General features: G+C 53.9%; 1 protein-coding gene across 3 annotated transcripts in view; it reads right to left on the bottom strand.

The window, feature by feature from the left end:
• Positions 1 to 23,838, bottom strand: part of PDE2A (phosphodiesterase 2A) — a 91,348-nt gene that overhangs the window by 31,075 nt on the left and 36,435 nt on the right. For 2 of the 3 annotated variants that reach the window (XM_028515625.2, XM_028515624.2), the window contains 2 exons: positions 22,872 to 22,933; positions 395 to 484 (listed from right to left, as the gene is read on the bottom strand). In XM_028515625.2, coding sequence (XP_028371426.1) covers positions 395 to 484; positions 22,872 to 22,933 — 152 coding nt within the window. The remainder of the gene's footprint in view (positions 1 to 394; positions 485 to 22,871; positions 22,934 to 23,838) is intronic. The other variant, XM_028515623.2, reaches the window with a different exon arrangement.

Raw genomic sequence — 23,838 nt, 5'->3', positions numbered from 1 at the left:
TCTTTTCCATGCCTGCCCTCACCTCCCCCTGCTGTACGCATTCCAAAGCCCACGTGATGCCACTGCGTGTCGTCCCCCCCCCCCCCCCCCCATGCTTTCCTAGGTAAATCCCTTCTAGTATCTGAGCCATGATCTTATCAGTTAAGCTGGAAGGCCGCTCCTGTCTCCGGCCTTCCCGGATTGCTACGTAAATTCAGTCTTCGGGGCTTAGCTTCACCCTCCTCCTCTAGGGATCCCTCTCCAAACGCTCAGCCCAGCCGACCCCTTCACTTCCGCACAAGAATCCTCTTGGCAGGAGCCCTTTCTCTTCCTTCCTGCTTGACCCTATGTGAGGTACGGCAAGGAGCTGGGCAAAGGTTTGGGGGGCAGGGGAAGTGCGGAGCCAGGCACCTACCACTCTGGGGAGCACGGCTGAGAGGGCCTCCTTGACAGCCCGGTGCAAGCCCGCAACGTCGATGACGGAGCCCAGGCTCAGCAGTGCATCCTGGAAGAGAGGAAAGGGCGGTGAGGGCCTTTGCCAAGTGGGCCAGAGCCGCTGAGCACACACTCCCAGCTTAAACCAGAGCCCGAGGCTCTCCAACACTGGGACCCCAGGATCTGAGGATGTCAGAATCCAACAAGTCTTAAGGCTTCTGAATGTCCAACTTCACTCATCTCACAGATGGGAAGACTGGGGCTCAGGGAAGGGCCAGGGACCTAGCAAGGAGCTCACAGTGAGTCAAGAGGTCAAGTCGAGGCTCAACCTTGGGTTTCTTATCCCTTAGCCAAGGACAACTCTGGTATAGTGCAGAAAGTACAAGCTTCCACATTAAAACAAAGCAAAACAAGAAAACAAACAAAAAAAACCTCCTCAAACTTTAAGTCTAGACCCACTATTTATCGGTAGCGCCTGCCTTGGTCAAGTCACTGAGCCTCCGTCTTTTATCTCTAAATTGGAGGCAGCTACGGCTCTCTCCCTCTACAGGCTGATGTGGAGATGAAATGAAACTGAGCCCTAACAGATGCCTCCCAGATTATCCATGCAGAGTAGGTGTTTAGCTAAACACCTGCTGAATGTGGGTCCCACTCACTTTCCTCCAGGGGGAGGTGGTCTCACCCAGTCTCATTTTTCAGCCTAGTGAGGGGCTGGGTTGGGAGTAGCAAGGGTCCAAGGCAGGCCTGAGCCACAGTTGGGCCAGCTCCTATCTAGATGGGGGGCGGGGGCAGGAGAAGTCAGCCTTGACTGCCTCACAGCATTCCCAACCCAGGAGCAGGCATCGTCCTTGGAGAGCCGGAACAGAAACAAAGAAGGTCCCTGCTTCTTGCTCTATTAACTCGGCCAGAGTCACGGCGATCAAAGGGAAGGGTAACAGAACAGGAGGTCTGGGGCCAAGGCAGGATCATGACTCATACTGTTCACTCGGCCAGGCCCTCCCCACTAGCCCTTGGAAGTTTCTTTCTGATATCTTCCCTGTGGACGGCTGGGTCTGTGTTCAAAAAGCCAAGTGATTGTCTGTGGAATGAAGGAGACATGGCTTGGCCCCAATTCGTGTGAAAATAATATGAGGTTGAGGGTCTTAGTGGACCGCAGTCTCAGCAGGAGCCCATAGTGTGATGGCTGGTAATGAACTGAAATGCTGAAACTGCAGGCCGTATTGACAAAGCTCTGTTGGCCTGAGTAGAGAAGATGAGTTACCCTGCTCCTGTAGTCTGATCAGACCACCCCCAGTGCACTGTGTCCGAGGTAAGCACAGGATGAGACTCAGAGTAAGAAGGGGTTGGAAACCAAGTCCTTCATGTGGCTGAGACTGAAGAGCCTGGGGCACCTAGCCGGAAGCTAAGCAGACCCAGGGGTCTCAGTCTTCAACTCTAACCTGCCAGGCTCTCCAGGGCAGGGGGGCTAGACTCTGTGACCCCAGGGACAGCCTGGAGACCCATAGTATTTCATAGGAGGCTGCCCTTGGCCCAATGAGATGAAGGATGTTCTTCCAGGCAAAGCCATGCCACATAGGCAGAGGCCACCAGGAGAGACAGAGGGAAGGGGCTCCCCCCGAATGGGCTACTGCCCACTTTTCAGAGAGGCTACAGAGAGAAGTCCTGCCCTGGGGTCCAGGCTGCAGCTCCAGATTCCACCCTGTCATCTTCTTGGCTTCAGTTTCTTCCCTGCCCTCCCACCCCTGTGTTCCCAGGAGTGGGAGCAGTGGGCTTTCTGCTCACATGTTCACTTGGTATTGCTTTCCGCAGCCCCCAGCCTCCCTCTGATCCCTGCCACTGCTCAAGAATAAAGACACATTTCGATCACAGAGATCTGTCTCTGCCCTCAGACAACAGAAACTGCTGCTTCCAAACAATGCAACTCCCAAATTGGATCCATTGTCCTCAGGCACTCCGGTCACAGGGCACACGCCCTCGGCAGCACACAAAACTGACTGCACAGCCACCGGCCTTCACACCTTCGCAGAAACATGCCAGCGTGCCTTCAGACACCCTCCTGACACACACACAGAGGCTCACATGGGTGCAGCTATTCCCTTACGGATTCACAGGGCCAGGGCTCAGAAATACCTGCTTGCTCACACCGGGTACATGTAGGTTATTGTTGCCGTCAGAGGTCAATTCTACAGACTAAAGAGGGGAGGGAGAGCCAATGCCTCATTATAATCCTGAAATAAAGTCTGCCAATCCAGACTCCTTAGCCTGCGGCTCCCAAGGGAGGGTGCTAGAAGGTGGTGCTGGTTTGGGTCTGCTCTGGACTAGAGATGGATGAGGTATAGTAGACAAGCTAAGCGCTGAGGGGCCCTGTCCTGCAGTCTGATATGAATGTGCTGTGGAAGTTGGAGGAGAGGGGCCAAGGTGATGAAGTAAGCCCTATGTAGGGGGAGAATTTTTTCAAAGTCACGGGCTTGGAACAGTTGTGTATCCCCATTTGACAGATGAGAAAACTAAGGCACAAAGAGGAGCAATGCCCTATCCGTGGTCAGCCAGCCAGTCAGGGAAGAGCCAAGTTCAGAATCCAAGTCTTTGGATCTCCAGACCCTGTTGGGCTCCTGCTCTGCACCTGACCCCCAGTTCCCTCTCCAGGGGTTTTAGAGAGAACAGTCTGTCCTTTGTTCTGATTGGTGGGCTCCTGGACCTGCCCTTTATTTGGATTGGGGGATGCCCTGACCTGTCCTTTACTGGAATTGGTAGGTGGTTCTCTGTCCTTTGTTCTGATTGGTTAGTTTTCTGTGACTCTTCAGGCTAAGGGCAGAGATGGGAGAATGGGGATAGGAGACTTGGGGAGAGCTAGGGCAGCTGCAGGGATGGGGAGTCACATCCAGCCAGAGTGGGCTGGGTGCAGACTGGCCATTGAAGCCTGGGGCTCTCTGCCTGTCATCCTTCTGTCCACGCACTTCCTGTCCTGCCATGCCCGGCCCAGGAGCGGGGGTTGTTGGGTGCAGGAACTACAACCGGGAAGGGTCACTTCACCTTCACCCTCTGAGAGTTCTTCAAGGCTTGCTCAAGTGCTGCAACCTCCTCCCGGAACCGATCTCAGAGCAACATCTCAAAGCAACATCACCTCCAGTGCATCAGCTCAAGGAGGAAATAACTCAAATTGCAAAGCCTAGGAGATGGGAGCAGAGTGGCTGCCCCTGGGAAGGGAGGAGGGAATCAGTGGGGAGCAGCTGAGCACGGGAAGTGGGGAAATGCCCCTACGGGAGGCACGGGTGGGGGACTAACAAGGCTCAAGTCAAGGGCTGGAGCCCCAGCAATCTTAAAAAGAAAAGGAAAGGGAAAGTTCAGACGGAGCCCCACCTGCTCTCATGCACATCTACATGTGTCACACATATACATATCACCATGTACACGCCACTGCCAAAACACACGCACACACATGAATAAAATGCAACCATATGTAAAATGCACACACAAATTAGCACTTAGCATGCACGCACACGCACACAACCCAGGCTCAGGATGGGGTGAAGGAAGGTCACATTTCCTGCCTTCGAAGCTTTTTTGAACAAACATCAGTATAAATGTCAGCACAGCCAGGCAATTTCCCAGACCACAGGGGAGAACTGGTGTGTGTGGACACAAGCAGCGATTTGCAAGTCTGGTCTCAGACGGACCACAGAAGCTCTGTGTGGCCTTAGCAGGCTTCTTTCCTCTTCTGAGCCTCAGTTTCCTCAGTAAAAATGAGTCCATCCAGGTCTGCAATGTATAGTTTTACGTTTTTTTGTTTTGATTTGGCATGGATGGATGGGTGGAGCCTTCCTGCTTTCCCCAGCTCCCTACCTGTAGCTCTGTGGTTGGAGGCAGTGCCACTCTGCACCACAGACAGTGCCACCCCCACCTACTAGTCTCGCACCCCAAGTACTAGGAAAGGGAGCCTGTTTTGTTCCGGAGGAGGCGGAGTTCCTCTGGAGCCAGCATTGGGTCTGCATCAGCATTTCTGCACTCGTTTGGGTAGGGGAGGGGGTCTGGACTAACTTACTTCTAACTCCTTAATGCCTACGATTATATGAAGCCAAAGACCTTGGCTTTGTGCCTTCTGGTGCCACCAGCACAGGGACTAATGCCCTTCTTATGGGTCAGTGTCACTGTCACAACCCATTCTCCTGTTTCACCTCCATGGGTTTCTTTGTCTTTCCCACCTCCATTAACTACCTATTACCCTCCCTGCTGCCTAGAACCACCCTTCCATGTCTGGAAGAAAGCCTCACAGTGCCCTGCATGGTGGCCTAGAAGAAAATCAAACATCAAAGTCACATCAAACCCCATAGTCAAGTACCTCCCAAGACTCAAGTTGTGTTACTGGGATTGGCAATACATACTGATTTCCCCAGCTCTGCTTATGCTATGTCCCTGTGTAGCCTGGGTGGGGAGCCCTCCTCCCTGGGCTTTGGTGTCCTCTTCTCTAAAGGAAGGGGGTTTGTCAAGATCCTCCAGGACCTTGGGGCCCCTTTCCCTCTCTAGTCCTCTTTCCTTCCCTCTGGGGCTGTGTGTCTCTCTCTTTCATGCTACATCCATCCCTTTCACAGGCTGTCCTCCCATCTCACCTGCCAGCATCTTGATGTGTTTTCCCACCCCCAAAGCCTCTCTCCTCTTGTGCCTTCTCCTGCACACTCCTGCCCCCACCCGCTCCTGTCTGTCCTGCCCACTCCATCCCCAGCAGACCTTCAGGGAGTCACCTGGAGAACCCGGGGAGAAAGAGCCTGACCCGAGATGGGCACCCACAGAATGGGAGAACCCCATAAAGGTGCCCTGTTGGGAGAAATCAGGCGTGCCAAGGCAGATGCCATCTATGCTCTTTCGCTTCCTGCCTCCTGTTCTGGTGGGCAATGTACACAGTCCCTTATCTTCCCAGAGAACAGAGCCTTCGAAGGCAAAGGAGCAAGTCTGCCTCTGTGCCCAGCATGTGCCTGGCTCTAGCGGCCCAGATGCTTCATCAGGATGACTGGCAGAACTCCCCAGAGGAGGCCTCCTAGGGACCAGGCCAGAGTAGCCCCCTTTGGCTGGGCCTCAGACCCCAGCCTGAGCTGAGCACGCCAAGCTTATTCTGTGACTGTCACAGCTTCTCAGCATGCCTAGCCCTGTAGACTTGGAGACTCTATAAGGAAGTGGGAGAGGCAACCCCTCCCCTCCTGCCACCCACATTTGCCACCTGCCCAAGGAGCTTGCTAACAGACATGGTGCCTTAAATACTCAGAGAAGACCTGCGCAGGAATACTAATATCCTACAGCTCCAGATCTCCCCTCAACCAGGCTGAGCTGGACCAGCGGCAGGAGAATATAGAGGAGAGAGGCTCAGTGACCCTCGGAGACAGGATCTGAGGGAACCAGAAGGAGAGAGACCCAGGACAAGCTTGAATGGCAGTGCCCCGCTTGCCTGGCTTTGGGAAAGGGAAGGCATGTTTCTCAAGTGCCTACTGTGTGTGAGAAGCGTCCACCAGCGGCTCTCAAACCTGAATGTGAATCCCCTGGGGGGCCTGTTAACATGCAGATTGAAAAAAAAAAAAGAAAAAGGAAAAAAAAAAACATGCAGATTGCTGGCCCCCCCTCCCCGGAGTTTCTGATCAGTAGGTCTGGGATAAGGCCAAGAATTTCCATTTCCAAAACACTCTTAGATGACGCAGATGCTGCTGGCCCACAGTTGGAGACCCAGGAACAGGCGCTGTCTCTAACCCTCCTGCAAACCCTGGGAGGTGCCTGTTTGATGGTCCCGTCTTAGAGGAGGGGGTTAAGGATCAGAGGGGAGGGACCTGGCTCAGGTGAGCATGCCCATCCTCTGGCAGCAGGTCCACGAAGGGCCTTCTCAGGGAAGGTCCCAAAGGAGGGTGCTGAATGGACAGAGTGAGATAAGATACGAGGCCATTGGGTGGGACAGTGGGGCCCTGTTTGGGACCAGGACATATGGAAGGGGCCACTTAGAGCCGAGGAGGCCAACCCTAATGGAAGGGCCTGCCCTTCCCCCTCCTCCTTTCTAATTTTTCTCTTCCTCTCCTCTCTCCTTTATTTCCTCTCCCTTCCTCCCCTCCATCTCCCTCCCCCGACCCTTCGCAGACTCCAGCTTCAGTTGTTACTCCAACAGGGCCGCGTCTCCAGCCTCCGAGCCACACTGGAGACACGTGCACTGTAGAATACACCTGAGCCCGGTCCTGGCGCCCCCCAACCCTGGTGAGTGTCCTCCTCCCCGCAATGAGCTCACCCCTCCTGTGGTCACAACTAGTTCCTCCTAGGTCCCTCACCATTTCTAAGCCAGTCTCAGCTCTACTTTAGCTCCTGCCTCCTCCAAAATGCCCTCCTGGTTGTCCTGGGGCTCCCTGGATCTCTAAAGGACTAAGTTTGGGGATGGATGAGGGGTGAGAAGGGGAAAGGTGTTGGGGAGGTAAGGAATTGTGGGAACACTCAGATCTCTGAAGGTCTGACTCACTGGGATCCCTCAGTCCCTAGCACGAGGGTGAGGCCACGAAAGGAAGGGATGGGGAATAGCCAGAGTGGGCAGAAAGAGGGAGGCAAGAGCTGGGTGTGGGGAGGGGAAATGGCCTCGGGGGACAGACCTCAGATCCAGAGACCAGGACAGGTTCAGGGCCCCTCCTGCAGCTTTAGCTGCCTCTCCACACAGCAGAGCCTACAGTGCCTCCATCCCCAATGCCCACGCCCTCCTCCATGCCGCTGCTCCCTCCCAAGGCATATCATGAGCAACCCCCTCACCACTGCTGTCCCAGTCAACTTGGTCACCTGGTGTCCCTACTGTCCTAGACTCTTGGTCAGAGGTGCATGTGGGCAGAGTTAGGCAGAGCAGGCAGCCACAAGGAGGCAGATGTATGCTTGCTGTGAGTCAGTCATACCACAAAGGAGAAGTTTAAGCAGTGCAGAGGGGTGAGCTCCCTGTCCCCAAGAGTATGCAAGGAAGGAGGCAGGGTGGGCAGGCTTCCAGATAATCTGTGCCCGGAGGAAAGGTCTTGGTGAACTTGGCTCTCCCTGACTCTGTCCCTAGCTCTGTTTCTGTCTCTCAGTCTCCCTGGCTCTCCATGTCTGTCCCTCTTGCTGTCTGTTCTTCCATGGTACATGTCTCCCACTGCCTCACTACTTGGTCCCATTACTGCCCTTGGCTCTATCTTCAGGGGCTGGCCCATCTCAGCTGTTCCCCAAATCCTGGGGTGGGGGACTATGAGAAAGAAACTGCGACAGACAAGAACCAATTCAGAGGCAGAAGAACAGACAAGAATGAAGAGGGGACCTTAGGTACAGGGCCTGGGGAGTGTCATATGGCCAGGGTCACAGAGCCTCTGTAGCCCCGAGGGGAAGACCCTGAAGACAAAACCAGAGCTGGAAGGAGTGGGGTCCACCCATTCCCTCTGCACTGGCTCCTGGCCCGCTCCTCTCGCTGCCCCTGCAGGAATGTGTGAGCACTTTTATTGTCCCTAAAAATATCTCCTCTGTATTGGGGGTTGGAGTGAGGAATCCTCTGGGCAGGGTTCATGTCAGGCATGCCCCAGCCTCTGGGCTCCCATCCACTGTCCCCCAGGGCGGAAGCCTCTGTGAGTTGCCCCGCATCCCTACCCACAGCCAAATAGAAGTCCACATCCCCCCTCCCTTGCATAAGACTGCCCTGGCTCCTGGGCCCCAGGATAGGCTCTCAGGGCCCAGGCCTTGCTGGGAGCTGTTTATAAAAATCTAAGCACCTTGACATTGGGTCTGCTCTTCCTGGTGATCCAGGCTCCCCTGCTCCAGCCTCTTCCCAACTTCCCAAGCTTACTCCCCCCACCCCCACCTCTTCATGCCTTCCGCCTCCAGGCCTCAGCTCCTCCATGTCCACCTCCTGCACTGTGATGTCCTTTCTTCTCCCTTCCTGTCCTTCCAGGTCTGGCCCTCGTCTTGCTCCGGCACCCTGTCCCCACTGTGCTACTCTGCTACCCTGGTCCTGTCCTCCAGTGTTCGCCTCCCCTGCACCGTTCCCGGGCAGATCAGCGAGGGTCTGAGCTGCAGGGGCCCTGAGCAGAGGTTGGCACTGAGGCACAGCCCTTCTCCAGGGAGGGGGGCACTGGTGGAAAGACGCTGCAGGCTCTGGGGCCCTGCACCCTGCCCTGAAACCTGGACCCTATTGGCCCCTCCATCTTCCCTCCCCAGCTTTGGTGTTTTTCCTTTGTACCCTGGGCCTAGAATGCCTCTCAGTTTTAGTCTCCAGGGGAGAGCCCATGAGGTCTCACCTACCCCTTCCCTCCATTTTCTAGATGGAGGAACTGAGACACAGGGAGGGGAGGTGATGGGCCATTGAACCCACCGGAAGCGGGCCCTGGGCCTCAGCCGTGCTGCATCCTTACACAGGGTCCCCATCCGCAGAGCCCCTGTCCATCCGCAGGAGCACAGGGGCAGGCTCCTCACACGACCTACCACCCCACCCACTCCGCCCAGGCAAGCAGCTTGGCACCCAAAGTTATTTGCCTTTGGAGGGCCCAGGAAGCCAGAGAACAAACATCCGGAGTCTGCAGAACTTCTCCCTTCTCTCTCTCCTAGGGCTCGGGGCCCGGGAGCCAACGGGCGTACATTCTCACACACACAGCCCTGGGCTGCGCAAACGCGGGGCCTGGGAGAGCTCATGGGTCGCTGTGCTTGTGCATCCATGGAGCTCCTTTGGAAGCCCTGCAGATGGCCTAAAAAGATGATGATGCCCACCCCCCCCTCCCAGGCTCCATGTAAATTTTGTCTTGAAAATGAAAATTAACATTGCTTTCATGTGACTTCTTTTGACTGCAAAGTTCTGGATGCACTCATCAAAACTGACACACTCATCACAACGGACCTTTTCTCTCACTTCATGGGAGCTCCTACTTTGCTGGTGACTTAAGCATATGTGTGGCCTGCCCATCAGTCGTCCGTAAATCCTGACCTTAGGTGTCATCATGTGACCGCAGCAGATGCTGTCCCTTGAGTCACTAGGTGGACATCTGCGTGACAGCACACAGGTCTGTGATGCTGTAGGAGCATGTGTGTGAGAGTTAAGTGTGCGAGCACCCCTGTGTCCACGCCGGTGCCTGAGCCACTGGCACATGCAGCGACTGTCTCAGCCCATGTCAGCGTCTGTGTGAGCTTGGGTGTTTGTAGGGAGCGTGCGGCTGTCTGAGGGACTGTGAGTGCACCCCTGGCTGGCTTTGACTCCAAGTGAGTGAATGAGTGCATGGCTGAGAGTGTTGCCCTCTGTGCATGTGGGGTTCTGATTCTCCTCCTCTGTGCACCCCATCCCCCACCCACCCCAGACCCGGGCTCACACCTTTACCCTGCCATGTGTCGCCTGTGTGGCACTGGACAAGTCTTTTAACCTCACTGGTGCCTCCTCCCAGCACTGCTGAGAAGACTGAACTGGAACCATACGAGTCCTGCCTAAGCTGGCTCCCAGCAGGGGACTAGGCCACCTCTATGCAAGTTAGAAAGAAGTGACCCTAACCCCCTGGGCAAATGCAGCCCTGAAGGGTGAGGGCTGGCAGTGGGAAATGGGCTGGGTGTCAGTGCTGACCCCCCTCTGTGGGGGCCCCTGTGCAAGGTATGACCTATGAGATCAGAAGCAGTGGCTCTGCAGGTGACTGAGAAACAGCAGCTCCCTTTCTTCCTGCCCCCACTCCAGGTGTGCAGCCTGGGACCAAAGGGCCTCTGACACTGGGACTGGAGTGGACATGTTCCAGATGAGGCTCTGAGGACACCGCCCCCTCTGAACTTCCCCTGAGGTTTGTCCCCTCCCCCCTCCACCCCTCCATCCCCAAAGCCCAAGAGAAGGCCTTCCTGAAGTCATGAGGGGGACAGAGAAGACCTGGGATGCAAAGACCAGCTAGCTGGCCAGAGGCTCAGAGACCCCTGCTCCCCCAGCCCAACTCCCATGGTCAGACAGGGAGGCCAAGACATAGAAAAGACCAGGGGCCCTCCCAGGGGCACAAGTGAGCCTGGTCAGTCCATGCTTGTCTCTCAAGGCCTCTCTCTGCAGCTGGAGTTGGGATATTCAAGCTCTGGACTCTGTTGGCTCCAAAACGAAGCCCAAGGGAATGCGCGGGGGACCTGAGAGACAGGCACTTCCAGACCTGTGTCCTCAGCTGTTGGTATCCATCCCCACTCTCTCTACCCGGGCCAGATCCCCTGCTGGTGTGATTAACCAAATTATGAGTTTTTTTTCTTAAGTAAATTGCATCGGTCTAATTGAATGAGGCTGCAGGGGCCTGGGCTGGAGGCTGGTAATGGGTGAAGATGGCAGGAGCCCAGGAGGGGAGGGTGTGGGAGCAAGTGGGGGGTGCACTGACAACCCTAGGCCGGAGACAAAGGGGTGTAGACATGGGAGGACATAATATCACCCATTCAGCACACCCTCTCTGCACACCCCCGGCGTCCCTATCACTCCAGGTGCCTGGGCCAAGGGACATGAGGAATGTGCTCCTCAAGAGACCAGTGAGCATTTGCTTAGCGCCAGATATTGTTCATTTAAAAGCACTATTTCATGTAATCCTCCCAACAGTCCCATTCACTACTTGAGGGAATTCAAGCTCAAAGATAAAATGATTTGCTAGATGAGAGAGCCAGACAGGGCTGTCTGATGCCACAGCCCTTGCTCTTGCCTGGTACCCACAGCATCCTGTGGGTGTGCACCCACCCTGCCTCCAGGAAGCCTTCCTGGGGACTTCAGAGGAAGGATGCCTCACTCCAGCTTGGACACTATTTCTGGTCCTATCAGGCATTTCTCCTTGTCCACTCCATGCTGGTCAGCAGCTGAGGCTTGGGCTAATCCGCATGGATTACACACACACCCCATCACCCACAGCATATCCACTATCCTTGTCACTCCCATACAATGTCCCATTCATCACCCCAGGACAACATACAGGGACGTGATTGCTGTCACCTTCATATGGCATGTCCCACATACTCAGTGGTACACAGTGATTTCACGGTGTCCACAGGGTCACACATCACTGGTGTCACAGGGCCACAGACAACGGGACTGCCACTATCACCCTCACTGAGGGTGCCCTGTCCTCAGTGCCACACATCTTGTTCCCCATGTCCACAGTGTCACCTCGCACAGCATCATCCACACAGTTCCACTCTGGCTCTGTGTGGCCACGTCCCATTTCAGCATCATTCAGGACCTTCCAACATTAATAAAATCCACCTTTGGTGAAATGACTTAATGTCTGGGATTTACTTTAAAGTACTTCAGCAGCTCTGCCCGGTGTAGCTCAGTGAGTTGAGCGCAGGCCTGCGAAGCAAAGGGTCACTGGTTCAATTCCCAGTCAGGGCACATGCTTGGGCTGGGGGCCAGGTCCCCAGTAGGGGGCACTTGAGAGGCAACCACACATTGATGTTTCTCTCCTTCTCTTCCTCCCTTCCTCTCTCTCTAAAAATAAATAAATAAAATCTTTAAAAAATAAAATAAAATACTTCAGCAAAGCAACCTACAAAATGAAAGAAAATGTTTAGAAATCATATATGTAATAAGGGGTTAATATTCAGAATATATTTTTAAAGTCCTACAACTCAACCATAAAACAAACAAACTGATTTAAAAATAGGCAAAGGACTTGAAGGGACATTTCTTCAAAGAAGATAGATGAATGAGGAAAAAAAAAAGCAAGTGAAAAAAGATACTTAACATCACTAATCATTAGGGAAATGCAAATCAAAACCAAAATGCAATACCACCTCACACCCATTAGGATGACTACTATCAAAAATTAAAAAAAAAAAAAGACTTCCAGCCAATAAGGAAGCACAGGTAGATACACTTTGCCTTCTCACACAACCAAAAGAAGGACAACAACAAATTTAAAAACAAAAATAACCAGAACGGTCAAAAAATCTAACTGTATGGTAGTCCGACAACCAAGGAGTTAAAGAAAAAACATTCATTCAGACTGGTAGGAGAGGCAGAGATGGGCAGCTGGGGCAGAGAGGACTTGAGACAAGGTGGTGGCTGGAGGACCAGGAGGTCCCACATTTGTGTGCAGATAAACCAGGAGGAACAACTGGGGAGCAAGGCAGACTGCAAACCCAGGATTCCAGCAAGGGAAAAGAAAGCTTCAAAACCTCTGCCTGAAAAAATCTGTGAGGGTTCCAGGGTGAGAGAAACTCCCAGCCTCACAGGAGAGTTCATTGGAGAGACCCACAGGGTCCTAGAATGTACAAACTCACCAACCCAGGAATCGGCACCAGAAGGGCCCAATTTGCTGGTGGGTAGTGGAAGAAGGGACTGAAAGCCAGCTGAGCAAGCAGCACTGTTCCCTTTCCGACCCCTCCCCCACATACAGAACCACAGTGCAGCAACATGGGTTGCCCCCCACCATGAAAACATAAGGCTCCACCCCTTACAATGTAACAGGTGCACCAAGACAAAGAAATATGGTCCAAATGAAAGAACAGATCAAAACTCCAAAAATAGAACTAAGTGATGAAGAAAGACAACCTATCAGATGAAGAATTCAAAACACTGGTAATCAGGATGCTCACAGAAATGGTTGATTATAGCTGCAAAATAGAGGAAAAAGTGAAGGCTATGCGAAGTGAAATAAAGAAAAATATACAGGGAACCAACAGTGAAGGGAAGGAAACCAGGACTCAAATCAGTGATTTGGAACAAAAGGAAGAAATAAACATTCAGTTGGAACAGAATGAAGAAATAAGAATTCAGAAAAAATGAAGAGAGGCTTAGGAACCTCTGGGATAACTTTAAACATTCCAACATCTGAATCATAGGGATACCAGAAGGAGAAGAGGAAGAACAACAAATTTAAAACTTACTTGAAAAAATAATGAAGGAGAACTTCCCCAATTTGGCAAAGGAAATAGACTTCCAGGAGTCCCGGAAGCTCAGACCCAAGGAAGCATACACCACGGTACATCATAATTACATAGCCAAGATTAAAGATAAGCAAAGAATCTTAAAAGCAGCAGGAGAAAAGGAGAGAGTTACCTACAAAAGAATTCCCATTAGGCTGTCAGCTGATTTCTCAAAAGAAACCTTACAGGCAAGAAGGGGCTGGAAAGTATTCCAAGTCATGAAAGGCAAGGACCTACATCCAAGATTGCTCTATCCAGCAAAGCTTTCATTTAGAATGGAAGGGCAGATAAAATGCTTCTCAGATAAGGTCAAGTTAAAGGAGTTCATCATCACCAAGCCCTTATTTTTTTTTAAGATTTTATTTATTTATTTTTTAGAGAGGGAAGGGAGGGAGAAAAAGAGAGAGAGAGAAACATCAATGTGTGGTTGCTGGGGGCCGTGACCTGCAAACCAGGTATGTGCCCTGACTGGGAATTGAACCTGCGACACTTTGGTTCCCAGCCCACGCTCAATCCACTGAGCTACGCCAGCCAGGGCTACCAAGCCCTTATTATATGAAGTGTTAAAGGGACTTACCTAAGAAAAAGAAGATCAAAAATATGAACAGTAAAAGTCAACAAACTCACAACTATCAGCAACTGAACCTAAAAATAAAAACAAAAACCCAAAACGAGCTAAGCAAACAACTAGAACAGGAACAGAATCACAGAAATGGAGAAAACATGGAGGGTTATCAGCAGGGAGGAGGAGGGGGAGGATGAAAAGGAGAATGGGGGAAAAGGTACAGGGAATAAGCAGCATAAATGGTCAGTACAAAACAGGGGCAGGTTAAGAATAATATGGGAAATGGAGAAGCCAAAGAACTTATATGTACTACCCATGGACATGAACTCAGGTGGGGGAATGCTGGAGGGAGGTGGGGTACAGGGTGGAGGGGAATAAAAGGGAGGGAAAAAATGGAACAACTGTAACAGCATAATCAATCAAATATATTTTAAAAAATAAAAAACAAAAAAGAGACAGAAAATAGCAAGTGCTGATGAGGATGTGGAGAAACTGGAGCCCTTTTAGTGAACTACTGATGGGAATATAAATGGTAAAGCTGCTATGGGAAACAACATGATGTTCCTCAGAAAATTTAAATAAGATTACCAAATGACCCAGCAATTCCGCTTCTGGGTGTATATCCTAAAGGATTGAAAGCATGCCCTGGCTGGTGTGGCTCAGTGGATTGAGTGTCCGCCTGCAAAGCAAAGGGTCGCTGGTTCGACTGCCAGTCAGGGCACATGCCTGGGTTGCAGGCCAGGTCCCCAATAGGGAGCGCATGAGAAGCAACCACACATTGATGTTTCCCTTTCTTTCTCTCTCTCTTCCCCTCTCTCTAAAAATAAACAAATAAAATCTTAAAAATAAAAAAGAATTGAAAGCATAATGTTGAAGAGATTTGAAGAGATATTTATACAGCCATGTACATAGCAGCATCATATACAACAGCCAAAAGGCGGGGGCAAACCAGGTGTTCGTCAGTGGATGAATGGATGAACACGTGGTGTGTACATACAATAAAATATCATTAAGCCTCAAAAAGGAAGGAAATTCTGGCATAAGTGACAACGCGGATGATCCTGGAGGACATTATGGAAAGTGAAGTAAGCCAGTCACAATAGGACAAATACCGTGTGATTCTACTTACATGAGGAGCCTAGAGTAGTCAAATTCATAGAGATGGAAAGTAGAGTAGTGGTTGCCAGGCTCTGGGGTGAGGGGAGCTCTTTAACGGGTGCAAATTTTGTTTCGAAAAGTGAAAATGTTCTGGAGATTGGCTGCACATCAGTGTGAACTTACTTAACACTCCTGAACTACATGAACCCTTAAGAATGGTTAAGATGGTAAATTTTATGTTATGTATATTTTACCACAATTAAAACTTTTTTCAAGTTAATTGAAACAAGTCTTTATTAACTTTTAATATCAGAAAAATAAAACTCTTATGGAGAAAGAGAAGTAGAGAAATATCAATGTGCGGGAGAAACATTGGTTGCCTCTCACACACACCTGACTGGGGACCAAACTCACCGCCCAAGCATGTGCCCTGACCAGGAATCAAACTGGCAACCTTTCAGTGTGCAGGACGATGTCCAACTAATGGAGCTAAACCCATCAGGTCTTAAAAATTTTAAATAAAATACTTTAGGAAGGAAAATGAAAAAAAAAAGGAGGAAGGAGGGATCGGTGAACTAAATGTATCCACATCTTGGTAACTTAGATTTGGGTGATGGACGACGTATGGCAAGTTTATTATATTCTCCTTTCTATTACTGTTTTTAAATATTCCATAATAAAGAACTGTGCTCTCCTTTGTGCTCACACCCCTTTTCAGGGCCCATGCCCCTTCTCTGCACCCCGCCACAGACAGCGCTTCAAAGGCCTGACTATGCTGTCCTCACCTCCCTCTCACCATCTGCCCAGGCCTTCTGGCTACTGGCCCCACCTTTCTTTTTAATCCTCACCCGAGGATATGTTTATGGGTTCTAGAGAGAGAGGAAGGGAGAGACATTGATGTGACAGAGAAACACTGACCGGTTGCCTCCCGTACGCGCCCCAACAGGACACTGAACCCACAACCCTTTGGTGCACAGGACGGTGCTTCGACCAACCAAACCACCTGGCCAGGACTCTGACACGGCTCTTGTCCGACAGACCTGCGCCATGGCCCTGTCTAGCACAGCTGCCCCATTGCCCTTACCTCGCTGTGCAGCAGCTTCCCTCTTCCCTTGAACTTCTCCCCTACCACACTCCTGGGCTCCTCTGCCTCCCTGGCGGCTCTTCCTCTGTGTCTTTGCTGCTCCTTAACATACCCCCAGCCTAGATGATGGAGTAGGCAGGACTCAGGGACTGGCTCAGACCTTACCTCTCCAGCCAGATCCACTGTTTCATAAACCAGCTACGCCTGCCAAGTCCCAAATATATCCCCAGCCTGGCCCCTGCCACTCACTGGACCTCTTCACCTGGGTGTTTGACTCATGTCCAAACAGGTTTCATTTCTGCCTCCTTGCTCCCTCCCGTCCCAGTAACCCTGACCTTTCCCCAGGCTTCACGCATCTCGGTAACATCTCCGCGCTCCATCACTTGGTTCTTCAAGCGAGAAACCTGGGAGCCACCCTCCATTTTCCCTCTGGCTCATCCTCTCACTTACCAGCAAGTCCTACATTTCTACCTTCCAGGTATCTCCAAGTTCATCGATTTTTCTCCAAGTCTTCCGCCACCCCCTTAGCCCAGGCGCCACTGCCGGCGCTGCAGTAGCCTCCAGCTTGTCTGCCCGCCTCCTGTCAGCCCTTCCAAGTTGTCCTTCGCCAGTGCTCTGCAGCCACAGCGATCCTTCAAAATCACAAATTGAAGGGTGTCGCTTCCCTCGCTGAACCCATCGGGTCTCCCATGACAGTGTCATACACAGTGCCATGTGCTCACATTTCACACTGTCACCACCATCACACACAGCACCACACATTGAATGTCAGGCGCAGGGTCACACAGCATCACACGATGGTTTTCACACACCTTTGATGTCACTCCACGTCGCACTCTCGGTTGCACATTCAGCCTCACTATGTGCTTGGGGCACACACGCAGCTTCACAATTCTGTGTCAGACACTTGAACCACAAACTCAGCACCACACCTGTCATCACACAGTGTCCTTTGTCCGTGTTTACATATTTGATCCTCCTTGTCACACCCTCAAGTGTCACACACTTGGTATCACCCAGCATCACAAAACCAAAGTCACTCAGTGTCACCATGTTACACACTTGGTGGCACACCCACTGTCTCATAGCCTTCGACCAGTGGTGTTACACACTCAGTGTCACTCACTGTCACACCCAGTGTCACACTCAATGACTCACCCCTCTCCCCTCGGCGTCCCATGATTGAGGTCACTTGTCACAAACTCAGCGTCACACACTCAGAAGATCACCGCCTGCCCCACAGTCAGTGCCTCAGTGTCACCTTGACATCATTCTGGGTGCCACAGGCTTCCTTCTCCCCCACCACGCAAGGCAGTCGCCAGAGCTGCTGCCCCTTGTCAAGGTTGCTTCCTGTTGTTGTGCTCCGAGTCCTCAGCCACTGCCTGTTCCCAAGGATTTCCTGTTGTCAGGGCTCCCGCCAGGCCTGGCCCAGCCTGGGACACATGGCCCAAAGCCCCAGAGCTGGCCAGCGGAGCCCTGGGCCCCTCTGCCCCTCATTCTGTCTGGACCCGTGGGATTTTCCCCCTGTTGAGTCAACCTCACCCAGTCTCAGCTTGTGCTTCCCCAAAAGGGAGGCCTCTGCACCCTGCCCCCCTCAGAGTGCCCAGGCCTGTGCTTCCCAGGAGGGGCATCCGTGGGCAGCCTGGAAGAGGCTGACTACACTGTCTGAATAGCTTGGGACAAGAGCTTAGCTGGTCTAAGGGCTCAGTCTGAAGCTGCTGGGAGCCAGAGGAGGGGGACAGACAGTGGACAGGGAAGGACAAAGGGTTAGGGGTTAGAGAGTTAGGGAAGGCTTCCCAGAGGAAGGCAGCTGAGAGCTGGAAATTAGAGGAAGAAGAAATGGCACCCCAGGTAGGGGCACCAGACTGGAGCAAAGGCTTGGAGGCAGGAACCAAGGAGAGCAGGGCTGACAAGGAAGACAATAGGACGTGAGAAAGAAGTTTATGTTGTGGGATTTGGAGAGAAACTGGTTTTTCTCCTCTCCTCCAAAGCAGCATTCAGATTCTGGCTCCAAGCAAAGCCTCAGGGCACGCCCTTCCTGCCCTGCCTTTGGGCCCCACGGATTGCCCCCAACAGCTGCCAAGCCCCCTCACCTCCTGCCCCAGGTCATCCTGCAGGAAGGACACGCAGAGGCCAGCACACGCTCCCCACACGGCCTGAGATAAATATTTCCCGAGAAACGGAACTTGTTCTCTCTGTGTTTACAGCCAAGGGCCAGGCGGGGGTGGGGGGGGGAGGGGCTGGCCAGAGGAACCTCGTCCTGGACCCAAAGCACCTAGCCTAGCAGTGCCTCAGACTGGCTGTGCGCCTGCCTCTGAGCCGGTCCCTAGCTCTCTCTGAGCCTCCATTCCACACCCACAACAAGCCAGACCTCCCTGGGCCCTGGCCTGCGCACAAGCCTCACCCAGAGCCAGCTTGTGGCTTCTCTGGGTGTTAAGTCTCTAGTGTTGATGTCTACTGTTCAGACTCGGCTTCTCTGATGACAGGACCTGCGTCTGCTCATCTCTGCCCTGTCCTCAGTCAGTCAGGGGTATGAACAGATGGATGGACAGCCAGACAGAGAGGCGGGCTGGAGTGGCAGCTGAGACCGCCTCCCCGGCCCCGAGTCCCCGCACACCCCAGGCCTGTGCAGCCCAACAGGTGCGCACAGACAGATGGCGGGGCCTCGGGGCCCCTATGGATGCCAGATGCTACTCTGAGTTGTTGACAGCAGCTCCCTTGGGGCTGTGGGGCATCGTTGAAGCCACTTGCTCCTGATGTGCGGAATCTAGGAGGAGGCTGGCACATCTGCCAGTGAGAAGCACTCACTCAAGACTCTTAAATACAGACCCGAGAAGTCCCGCCTACAGCAGCCGTTCCAGACTCGCTCCCATGCTCCCCGCCTAGTCACCTGGGCTCCACCGACAGGTCGGCCCTTCTCCCACAGGGACGGATGCCCTAGCACAGGCTGCTCCTTTCGCCTGCGAAGCCTTTCTCTGCCCCCACGGCAGTCCTACCTTACAACACCCCCTGGGCTCCCAGCCCTACCTATCACTCTCCCACCATGCTGGGCCCACTCATTCACCATCGGTGACCTCAGTCTCAGCCCAGACTCTGAGACCAAGTGGCCCTTAGCCCAGGATGCAAGGCAGAGGAGAGTGTTTGGAGCTGGGTTCTCAACACCGGACCAGCCTCCCGCAGCCCCTTCTAGGGCTGAGTCCTTTCACCGGGCCCCCTCTCTGCTGCCCCCAGTCCTGTGCTGGTCCTTGTGCCCTCAGGTGTCCTCTCAGAAGCTGACCACATGGACCTGTCTGACGGTCCAGTTGATCTCTCATCAGTCAGCGGCCTTGACCCTCCCCATCCTTCAGAGTTCCAAGGCTTCCTCTACCAGGAAGTCTCCAAGACTGGCACCAATCCAGCAACTGCCCCCTTTGGGAACTACTTGACCCCCCTCACAGTCCTTCCCATTCAATCAAGAAACATTTATTGAGCATCTACTACATACCAGGCTTGTGCCAGGCCCCACATGGACCCAGGAGAGACCAAGGAGACAGCCCAGGTTCCTACCACTCAGGTGTTTACAACTGCATGAAGGGCTATTAACCACACAGGATAACAAGTTACCTGACTGTAAGCCCAGGGAAGCTTGGGGGCTGTGAGTGCCCAGGAAAGAGAAAAGACTGACTTGACTTTAGGTAGAGAGAGCAATCTGAGAGGACTTCACAGAGGAGGTGACATCTAAAAAGGAGTAGTTGAGGGGGAAAGTGGGAATGTCACCCCAGAGAGAAGGGTCAGTTCAAGCAAATGCAGGGAGGCCAAGAAGAGCTGGTGTCCTGGGGAGGGAGCACTGCCATGCCTGCGGCTTAGGGATGAACATGGTGGGCCAAGCGGGCAGGGCTGGCAATGCCACGCCAAGGGGCCTTTACTTATCTCATGGGCAGCCATGGAGGAGCCAGTGCGGGCAAAGCATTCAGGTGTTCAATGTGGATGCCTGCGCCCTTGTCTGTGTCTGCCCCTCCCCCAGCTAGGGCACCCAAGCCCCTGTCTGGGCCCCAAGAGCTAACACAGAGAGGGCATGGACCCAGTGTGCTGGGCTCGCTACAGGAACCGCCTCAGCCCTGACACCCAGAGGGAACAATGGCCCTGGCCCCAAAGGAGGATTCCAGGCTGAGTCGAAGAGCCCCACCCCCAGGCCGGCCAGCTGGCACAGGGGCCAGGCAGCCGTCCCAGCGGGTGCGCTGAACAGACGACTGCTGGGTGGGGTGGGTGCTGGCAGCCCTGCTCCCTGGCTGTCACGCCGCCAGTGCTAGGAGCATGTGCGGTGCCCACAGAATCTGCACGAACCCCAGCTCAGCCCTGCAGTGCTCCCTGTCTCACAGGTCACAGCCTAGTCCTGGTGCCAAGGAGCTCACCCTTGAGGGAAGCGGGGAGGGTGCCAGCTGCCTCCAAGGACCTGCCGTGGCCCAGGAACTTCACACATGCTGTCTTTGCGACTTCTCCCAGCACCAATTCTGTCTAATTATGTCTAATAAGTGATCATGTCCAATAACGATGGAGCTTCTTATCCCTTGACAGGCGAGGAAGCAGATGTTTGGGCTGGTTAAGGTACTGGCCCGAAGTCACACACCCAGGATGTGGTGAAACTGGGACTTGAACTCATGCCCATTCGACCCCACGGTCTGTCCAGTAGATGAGGCTGTCTTGTCTCTCCAGCCTCTGCCCTGACAGGAGGGCTCTTGTCATCTCCCCACCCCTGTTCCCTATTTCCCTCCAGCTGTCCCTATAGTCTGAGCAACACCCTAGGGTCCCTACTCTCTCCAGTCCTGTCCTTTCTATGTTGGGGAGTCCCTGAGGTGGCAACCTCTCTCTCCCAGCAGGACTGAGCGTGGGTCTGCCGCTCAGGATGGGGTACCAACAGGACCCAGACACCGAGTAGGCTCTGCCGAGAGGCCAGACAGACACCTGCCATCTTCTGGGTGGGCGTGGCATTGGGCAGGGGCAGGACGGAGCTGCGGGCTCATAGACAAAGATCCTGGGTCTGAAGAGGATGGGGCAGCAGGACCCAGACAAAGGAGAGGTGGAGAGAGAACAGAGACGAAGGGACTGAATGGGGATGGCCCAGGTGAAAGTGAAGCCCCATGGCGAAAGTGAAGCTTGGCAGGGCCGGGAGGGAGGGGCAGAATTTGGATGTGCAGGGAGCGGGCCAGGACTTAGGCAAAGGGAGCTGTGCCGAGAGGCAGAAACAAGGAGCCTGGGCGTGGCACCTTCTCTCAGGGCCCAGCTCCCATTGTCCAGGAGGGTCTCAGCTTCTCCAAAGCCCTCTTGCTTCATGGCTTCCTGGGAAGATGACAAATACAGTCTTTCCTGGCGAGTGGCAGTGGCTGCTGAGACACTGCTGGCTCCCAGGAACGCCATCTGTCCCAGCTCTGGAGGAGCTCCGCCCCACAGGGATTGGCCGTAAATAAATTAATAATGACTTTCCAGCCCCCCCTCCACCCCAGCTCCCAGCTGTAGGGACATTCTCAGGGCTTGGTGCCACGTCCCAGCAGTGAGCCCGCGCTGGCCCCCACCCCCACCCCCAGGCCCTGTGTGGGCCTCTCCTTTCCCAGTCTCACTGGAGGCTGGGAGAGAAGAAGCGTGGGTCAGGCAGGAGACACATCTGGGCTCCACTCTCTGTTCTGCCTGGACTCAGGTCACTGTGTGACCCCAGTAGGTCTCAGTTCCCCCAAATGTGAAAGAATAACAGCCTCTACTTGTAGGGAGGTTGTGAGGATTAACAGGGAAGTGGGTCTGAAGCTCCTGGCACAGAGGAGGGGCTGACACAGCAGCAGCCTCCGCTTCCTCTCAGCCTGGCCTGGGCACACGAGTGGCCTCGTGCTGGTCTTGCTGCTTGGTCTACTGTACATACACCCTCCTCCATGCCCAGCTTCATCACCCCAACCCACCTAACGTCTGCCGCACAAGGCCCCTCTGAGCACTGAAAACCCATAAGAGGCACCTCCAGGCACAGTGAGGGGCTAGGGATGGCAGCCCTCATTTCAAAGGAAATGCACTCAGTAAGACTGAGAAACGAAAAAAAGCACAGTCCCTGGGTTCAAGGAGCTCACAGTTCGGAGAGGAAGCCATACAGAGTCACACAGTGGAGAAAACAGGACACTAATGGCACAGACAGCAGATGCCCAAGTGTCTGGCTGCCTGGGCAGGAGAGCTCAGAGGAGGGAGTGCAAGGCTGGGAGGGCTTCCTGGAGGAGGGGAGGCTAGAGCTGAACCCAGAAGGATTTGGGAAGCTGAGGCAGGAAGAGGCCAGCAAGAGTGGTTCTAGGAGGCAGGAATGGGTGAAAGCGGGTCTGTGGCCTGGCTGGGGCGGCAGAGGAAGCAGAAGGCTGGGTAATATGGTGACTTTTTTAGCAGAAAAATGACAAGCTGAGGCTTGTGTGCTAGGAAGATCCTTCGGGCAGAAACATGGAGGTCTGGGGCAACTGAAAGCAGACAGCAGTGAGCTGTGCAGGGGAAGATGATGAGCCCCAGACTGGGGCAGGCAGCGGGAATGGAGAGGAGGAGACACATTCACGAAGTGCTTAGGCAGACAATCCACGGGAAACTGTGGGATGAGGGTAGGGAGAGTGAGGGAGGAGTCCCAAGTTACTCTCAGGTGACCCTGGGCCAATCCTCGGTGGGAGGAAATCCCGGGCAGGAATAGGGTGGGGTTGGTGGTCTTTGTGTGGGGTGACCCTGGGCTGAAGGGGGTGGGGCTTGGATTCGGCTCCAGCCTCCCAGTTCTCCCAGGGGTGGGGGCAATGCTCAGACTGACCCCCGGCCTGTGCCCCCCAAGCCCACCCGTTCCTCCCTCTGCTGAGCTCTCACCTCCAGTCGGGCGTCTCTACTTCCTGGGGGCAATGGCTCCTGTGCAAGGAGGTCCTGGTTGGCTGCAGAGACAAAAAGGCCAGGGGCTCAGGTCTGCCAGTCCTTCTCCCCAGCCTGTTCCCCCACCCAGGCCCCAGCAGACCCCTGGCTTCTTGTCCACAGGCAGCCTTGTCCAGGGAGCCCAACTTGATTGCACCCTGCTCTCTCCCCACACCCTTTTCCTGCTCCCTGCTTCCCTGGGCACCTCTAGCTCTGGCACATTCTCTGCCTCTCAACTCTGAGTACAAGGCCCAGCTTTTTCCTTCAGCCAGGGGCCCCTCAGGAGTGGAATCCACTACATTTTTACCCCTTCCGAGGCCCCCTCCGCTTCTGCTTCTCTCCAAGGAACTTCGCTAGCCCTCTCTCTAAGACTCAGTTTCTCCATCTGTTACGGGGATTTGTAGTATCCAGCTGACATAGTCATTGAGCTGGGCTCCCAGCTAGGATTGCTGTGAACCCTAAATGTATACAATCATGTGTGAGCCTGCAACCCCAGCTGGGCACCCAATTGTCTGGGCTCCAAATGGACCCCCCAACCCGTGTCCCATCGGCACCACTTCCACAGCTCCCAGAATGCTGATGGACACACCAAAGACCACTCGTTTGATCTCCAGGATTCCGCCAGCCCGGTGGCATCCAGAAATCCCAGTCTCTCTGGGAGGCACTGCCCAGGGGCCGGCTGCCCCTCCCCACCCCCACCTGACGAGCATACCCAGGCATGGGACAGACACAGGCATTGGGATATTCTGAGCCTGGCTTCGTTCCCGTCAGCTGCTGGCCGCCATGCCAGCCTGGCGCGGGTGCAGGGGCTGATTTGATTTGGCAGCCTCAGAAGCGTGTGGTAGGGACAGGGAGGGGGAGGGAGGATGAGACACCCATCCCTGCTAGGAAATAAACAGCCTCGGGCCCTCAGCAAGCTGGGGGGAGG

Source organism: Phyllostomus discolor, chromosome 6, assembly GCF_004126475.2.
Source record: "Phyllostomus discolor isolate MPI-MPIP mPhyDis1 chromosome 6, mPhyDis1.pri.v3, whole genome shotgun sequence".
NCBI classification, from domain to species: Eukaryota; Metazoa; Chordata; class Mammalia; order Chiroptera; family Phyllostomidae; genus Phyllostomus; species Phyllostomus discolor.
Note: the sequence above shows the minus strand (reverse complement) of the source record. Positions and strands in the feature narration are given on the sequence as shown.